Here is a 7,303-nt window from a genome sequence, read left to right as displayed (position 1 = left end):
ATATTAAAAAAATCGTAAATTAATCTAATAAACCTAAATTAAATCTAACGAATAAAATATTTTAAAAATATGGGGTACCTATTTATATAATTTTAATATATCTATGTTGTACCTACTTGTTGACAAAATAAAAAGTAGTATAATATAGCAGTATACTCATTATTCATAAGTAAAATTTGTTCTATATACATTTATTTGGCCAACATTTAATAATTCAACTAAGTTTTTATATTTAACCTATACGTGGATGTATTTAAATTAAAAATATTTAATCATCGGTTCATATATGTTACAGACTACAGTTTACTTTTCCAAAGTTTTCGAGTTTTTCTTCCAACAAAATCGATTTGTTTCTAGAACCATAGAAACAAATGTCAAAACACGACGATATGGAGTGTGGATGGGTGGAAGGCTGCGATAGTGTGTTCGTACACCCATTCTAAAAAAAAATCGTACTTCATTGTATACAGCTACGTCATATTCATGTTTATGTATCTGTGCGTGTAACACTTCGAGTTTGAAGTAATTTGTTATTCGAGAAATAAAAAAAACTGTTTGAATCTGCATACTGTACCACTACAGTATTAATTGTTAAAATATAATTGTAATTACAATAATATAATAATAATAGGTAAAATATTTTGGAAAACAAAAATGAATTCGATAATCGTTCCCGACAATTTACCAGAAATATTAAAAAAATATGTGAAAGCCGCGATCCGATCTCAGCCTGAAGACATTGTTAGTTGGTCTGCGGAGTATTTCAAAACCACAGATGATCAATACATTTCATTGGGTACCCAAAATAATATTATCACTACTCAAAAACAAGATCGAACCCTATTTAGAATATTAGCATTTCAAGTAAGTATTTGATGACATATAAATAAATTGTGTGCGTAAAGTTGAGTACACTCTGTCAATAGTGAAATAATTATTTATTCATAATAATTGTTTCAGTTAGGTACCACAATAGGTACTAAAGAAAGAATAGAAGAAGTGTGGTCGGACTTATCGCTCGATTTCAATCTATTGGAACAAATTTATACGATTGGAAATTTTCGTGCAGAACACGTGGACATGGTAGAATTTTTGGGTATAACTTTTGGACATTGGACCAAAGTAAGATGAATTGATATTTCTAATAATATATAAACAGGATACGCTTATAACGTGTATATATATATATATATATTTATAGTATATTAATAAATAATAACCGTTTAAATTCTTCTGCCTATAAAAGTTCATAGAAATTATATAAAATCGACTCGGTCGTGGGGCTCTTTCATATTATTCATTCAATTTATAACGCTTGTATTCTTTAAATATACTGCCATCAGAATATTAATAATTACACAAGATTGTTTTTAGAAGATATATTATATAATTGTATTTTTCGTTAGGTGACGTTATAGAGTACGGAGTACGCGCTATACCTACCCATAAAGGTTGCACCTGTTAGGATTTATATTATATAAAATATATAAATGAAACAAATAATTTGCTATATCCCTGTAAAAAATTCAATGTTTCTAAGTAATTAATAAAATGATAAGGAATTTGTAAGCATTGATAAAAATACTAGTTTAGATTTATAGCGTTGATGAATTATGATAGCAATAGCCAATAGGGGATTATATTTTCTTACAATTGTCACCGCCTGGTATATTGTATGATTTACCTGCTGATTCCTATATAGATACAGAAATTTGAAATTTAATTTTATAGGGAAATATAATATGGACTTTGCAAATTTAGCTTGTTTATCAGAAATATACGGTTTACTGAGGACTCAATACATGTACCTAAGCCTGGTGTGTCTTTATTAGTTTATTTTATGACCTTTGAAAATATTGCTTTGTAAAATGTCTATCATCGTTTATTCACTATACTTCACTTATACCACGGTACTCATTTGATTATAAGTAGTTATAAAAAAACCACATTTTTAATGTATAAACATTTTTTGCACACTAATGAAAATGGATGTGATATTAAATTAACTCTAACATTTATAAGGATCAGAAAAAAAAATAAGATTGCTACGTTGCAAACAAAAAAGATATCAATAATAACTTTAATTTCAGTTTTTAAAAAACAAACTGTACAGTAGGCACTTATCTAATAATTTATTATTTGATTATTGTTTCTCCGTGTATGTTATGTAAGATCATGAATGTAACACATAATTTGAGAAACGCCAAGATGTTTCGTGTAATCGGCAGTATTGTAAACTTAGAATGCTGATTTCATGTTTTTGATAGAACATATGCACAGTTTTGATTCATGTTTAAGTGAAGTTTAACCATAAAATATTCCACAAACAATGTTATCTTTCTGCTGTATTTAAAAATTACTTGTAGATTTCTGTTACTACTTACAACTAACACAAATGAGATTAAAACTTATATAATTGATGTAGGCACTATAGAAGAATTCATATTTTCATAGAATGCAATTTATTGAATGTATAAAAATTAAATTCATAAAAACATTGCATAAGAAGATATAGTGTGACAATTTAAGAAATAGCATCAAAAAATATTGTACAGTATCATATCACATCACATATTCACATTCCTCCACATGGACACATAACATGTATGGTAATATATTATAGTAATTATGATTTATGGACTCCTAATCATTTTTAAAGTTCAACTTTTCAAGCATTTAAATGAACCCATGAAAACAATAAGTAACGTTATAGCAGTTAATTACTAAAAATCTTTTTTTTTAATTTTAACTCAATAAAAAGAGGATTTTTAAATATTAAAATACATAATATTATGCATACACTTCTAGGGGTATGCATTAGAATATCAAGTTGGACAGAGAAGATCATTTCTTTAAAGCACAAAGTTTTAATTTTGATTTTTACGAGTAAATTATAACATAACAATTACAATTATTACAATTTACCACAAAGCTAAATGTGTATTTTCATCAACTTGTTGATAAGTTCAAAAAGTTTAAACGATTTTTGATAGTATTTAATTCAGAATATAAGATCTTGATTCCAGAAAAATAGTAAAATTGAAATAGTACGTTTTTAAATGTCCTCCCTCAATTACTGTCCATCGTATTTTTTAATGAGGAAGTATAATTTCTATACAATATGACGAACGTATGCTTGTCATTTTAGTTTAATTATATATGTATTTTTTTTATATATTTTGGTATACGATTGGTATAATTGATTTAAAGGTAAACCGCATATTAGTATCTATACTTGTAACTTCATCGGCAGTACTTATTTATAACTTTAAGGCAGACTTTTTTCAACGGGGGGGGGGGGGGGGTCGTTGAATTTTATGAAATCTCGTTCAACCATTACATTTCTCAGAACCTGGAGTTTACGCCTACCCATATTTTAAGCAGATAATATGATGCTCCAGGCTACTAATCGAAATTAAATTCAACACATTTGATTATGATTCTTTGATATATCACTATTTAAATGTTCAAGTTTTTTTCTCAATATTACAAAAAAATATTACAAATGGTGATAATTATCAAGATAAACGACCAAATCATAGTAAAATGTAAAAACATATTTTTTAGTTTTTATAACGATGACATTATTAATAAATTGTTAAATAATAATAATAATAATAATATGTACATATTTCAACCAAATCGTGAAGCGCATCAGTTTGATAATATTATTTTTTTTTGTTTTAGTCTCTAAAAGAAACAGTGTTATTGTGCTGCGAAGCGTTCTGTAAATGCTTGGCCACCGATGGTTATTTCATGCACATTGATGTCGCGTGCAAGCTCTACGGGTACCTAGCGAAATTGGATTGTTCACTTCCGGCTGATGCCGATTGCACAGGTCGGTCGTTTAGATACTATGGTACGATTTATAATAATTATTTAGGTAGACTTTTGTTACACATGAATACATAATTATGTGAAACTCCCCAAGTCCCCAAGGGTTGAGAAGAAAAGGTGGGGTAATTAATTTGATTTCTGCCAACATTCGTCATATCGTGGATCTATATGATCTATTGAACAGGACATCCCTATAGTTATTAAATTTTAAACCTTTGAAAATATGCTTAATACAACTCATAAAAATGGTCCTGTTGAGGATTGGTGGGTTGATGTCTTAAGATGCGTACGGTTATCGGAGTGGAATTAATCTGAATCGCCTTAGTGATATTCATTTTTAAGAATCATATTATTTTTTAACAGGCGGCGGAGTAAGTAGCAACAAACCGGCGATGGTCCAAACCAGCAGGTCTCTGGACGGGTCTCCGGCGCCTCCGCCAGCTAGCGGAGACCAGCTGCAGCAAAACAACGTTTGCGTGTCATTGGAATCGATTTTGGCCCGCCGTCTGGCAGCAGCTACCACAGACGGTGGATCGAAGACCGGATACCACGTACCAGGTATCGGGATGGCTGTGTCCGACGGTCAGGTGCAAGCGGTGTTCGAGTATTTCCGAAAATGCGCTGCCGACAACGGAGGTTACGTATACGATTTCGACATCCAGAACGATCGTTGCCCCCGGTTGGACGCTATTAATAATAATAATTAAACCGCGACTGCGTGTCGTAACACCTTTGCATTTCGCAATTTCATTACGTAACGACATTATATTTAGCGGGTAACCCGCACGTGTCATCGACCCGAGCGTGGATTTTGGATTCAAATATAAACGCCGCCGCACCGGCGAGCACCTATTTAGCAAAAAAATTACGCTGTGTAGTGATATGCAAAACACATAAGTACATAACGCCTTGTGTTATAGGTATATAAGCCATAAGATATAAGAAACTAAATGAACTAAAAATAAACCATTAGGCTTCGAAGACTCAATGTCAAAAATGATTACCTACTCGGTCATAATATAGGAATTTGCTTCAAATATATACTTATAAATTATTATGTAGTAATAATATGAATGTTTCAGACTAACGTCAATTAACATCGATTCATTTAAGATTTCCATTCAACTGTTGATCAAACTTTAACTGTCTCCCGCCCAAGAATCGGAAGTGCACTAATTTGTATAAATGAACCTATACCTGTTACCTAACATTTTTTATACAAGCCACATTGTAAGGTACATAAAGAAAATATACATTTATAAAGGTGCATGCATAATGTCTAAAAGACTATAAAGCTGCAATCTGATCGTTAGACAACTGCAGTTGTGCCGAGCGAGACGAATAATATCGGTTACTACACGACAGAGCTAAATGGTATTTTGTCACAATAATGGGAGAAAGACCAATGAATACAACTCCTCAGTTTACGTCCATCTAGCCACCATTTCACACCATGACCTAGTCAGATCATTAAATACTGACAATTAACATCAAAGGACAACGCGAGGGTATCCTGTAATGACATGGAAGTGCAACTTTACATACTGGGTTTAAATCAGTTTGAGCAACTTGGACGATCCCCACCTGAACTAATCGGTATAATACTATACGTAATTAGGACAGATATAAATATGACGCTCAAGTCGGAATTAATATAATGCAGCCAGCTGTGCAACGATATTTTACAAAATGATTAAACATTATTACCTATGGAATAATTCATGAGCACATAATTTTACCTGGATTGCAAACGTACTCAAGACATTCTACAATATTTACAGTAATAGTTTTGAAAATCTATTAATGATTGATGTTTTTGTAGTACATTATTTTAAATTATATCCAAACTTTATAATATAATGTAATAAACGGTTAATTTCTGATCGTTGATTTATCCCTATTACTTTTACTGTATTTAGCTTTGTATAGGTGAAAACATTTCTAAAATGGATTTAGTAGTTTTTGAGTTTATCCACACAAACAAACAATTTCATCTCTTGGCTCTTTATAACATAAGACATTAGTATAGATTACGAATGTGTTATTTGAATTCAATGATAAATATTACATACAATGAAAAACGATCTGAGAGGAGACGGTTAGTTTTAAAAGTTTTTACTTGTTATAATAATTGTATTAAAATGTTAATACGTTTTTGGTTTTTGGTTTTTCTCAAATAGTTTAAAATCTTTTGCTAGTGCGTAGCACAAACTACTTCCAATTTTCTACCAGAAATACCTCCTTAAAAATTGATAGTTGCGAAGCATTTTTCTATCAGAAAAGTGTAAAGATATGTACAAAAAAAAAACGTTTACCTTATTGCAAAATTATACCTTGGTCTTTCTTCCATCGCTCCACTAATAAAATAAAATTTTTAACATGATATACATTTTAGAATCTGATTTTACAACGATGTGTGTTTTAATAACTGTCGATAAAAAATGTTTTGCTCGGTCAAAAGGTTTGAATATGTAAATATGTTATATAATGTAAATCATAAGTTGTTGTTAGTGGAAATTAAAAAATAAGTTTGACAACGGACAACGGTTGTATACCTAATACGTGATTTGGCTTCACATAATTAGTTTATACTGTAACAAAAACATCTAAAAAACATATAAATACAGTTATTTTTTACAAAATTACATATTAAAACCAAGAACAATGATTTTTGTTTTATTGTAATTTAAAAATATTATTCCTGGGTACTTGAGACTTTTAGAGTGCATTATTATACAGTATACACACAATGACATTTTTAAATGCAGTTTTTTGGCAAAAATTAATTTAACCTACTGTAGTACTAATACTTAATAGAAAAATAAATTACTTTAATCACAATAATATTAAACAATTTACTTATAGTCTAATAATATTATAGGCTGACAGACAATGGTGCAGCTAGGATTTATTCAATGGTCTTTTCCAAAAAAAACTATTTAGTTAGGTACTGTTTTTTTTGTTCTTTTCCTAAATTACGTACCAATTCATACATTTTATTGCCTAATGAACACAATTATTTATCATATATACCAATAAGTTTATATGATAATTTCAGGGGATCTTTAAAAAATAAAAAATTACCAGGTATGACATTCACCAATTGTCCCCCCTCCCCCCAATGCGTCCTCTAAAATTTTTCAAGGGAGTGGCAAAATATTTTCATTTTTCAATTTTTGTTTCACTCTATGATTAGTGAAAGAGTATTGTTTATGACATGTCTTCTTTCATATAGGTAGTTAATGTAAACATTATTTATGAATTACAATGTGTAAATAGTTAAGACTTAATCTCACACCATTCATTTTGATAAATTGAAATTCAACTTTAAATTTAAAAATGTAATTTTTTATAAATAAAATATCACCATTGATTTAATAATTTTTGGTTATTCATAAAATCGAATATTTGATATTTCAATTTCAAGCTTCTATAAAATAAATGTGATACCTAAATATTAAAGCTA

The 7,303-nt window shown here is 29.7% G+C and overlaps 1 protein-coding gene across 2 annotated transcripts; it reads left to right on the top strand.

Moving 5' to 3' along the window:
• Positions 1-426: 426 nt before the first annotated feature.
• LOC111028101 (ropporin-1-like protein) lies at positions 427-6,649 on the top strand. Of its 2 annotated transcripts, XR_002603878.1 has the most exons (5): positions 427-864; positions 961-1,122; positions 3,688-3,838; positions 4,201-5,072; positions 5,151-6,649. XR_002603878.1 is itself a non-coding variant. In XM_022306639.1 (4 exons), exons 1-4 carry the CDS (start codon positions 655-657, stop codon positions 4,542-4,544), a joined length of 867 nt encoding a protein of 288 aa, XP_022162331.1. In that variant the 5' UTR covers positions 427-654; the 3' UTR covers positions 4,545-6,648. The 2 variants fall into 2 exon arrangements, 1 of the variants encoding a protein (XP_022162331.1); XM_022306639.1 differs by having other exon boundaries at positions 4,201-6,648.
• The last annotated feature ends 654 nt before the right edge of the window (positions 6,650-7,303 follow it).

This window comes from Myzus persicae, unplaced genomic scaffold (genome assembly GCF_001856785.1).
Source record: "Myzus persicae strain clone G006 unplaced genomic scaffold, MPER_G0061.0, whole genome shotgun sequence".
NCBI lineage: Eukaryota > Metazoa > Arthropoda > Insecta > Hemiptera > Aphididae > Myzus > Myzus persicae.
The sequence above is the reverse complement of the archived record's forward strand: the minus strand, read 5'-3'. Positions and strand labels throughout refer to the sequence as shown.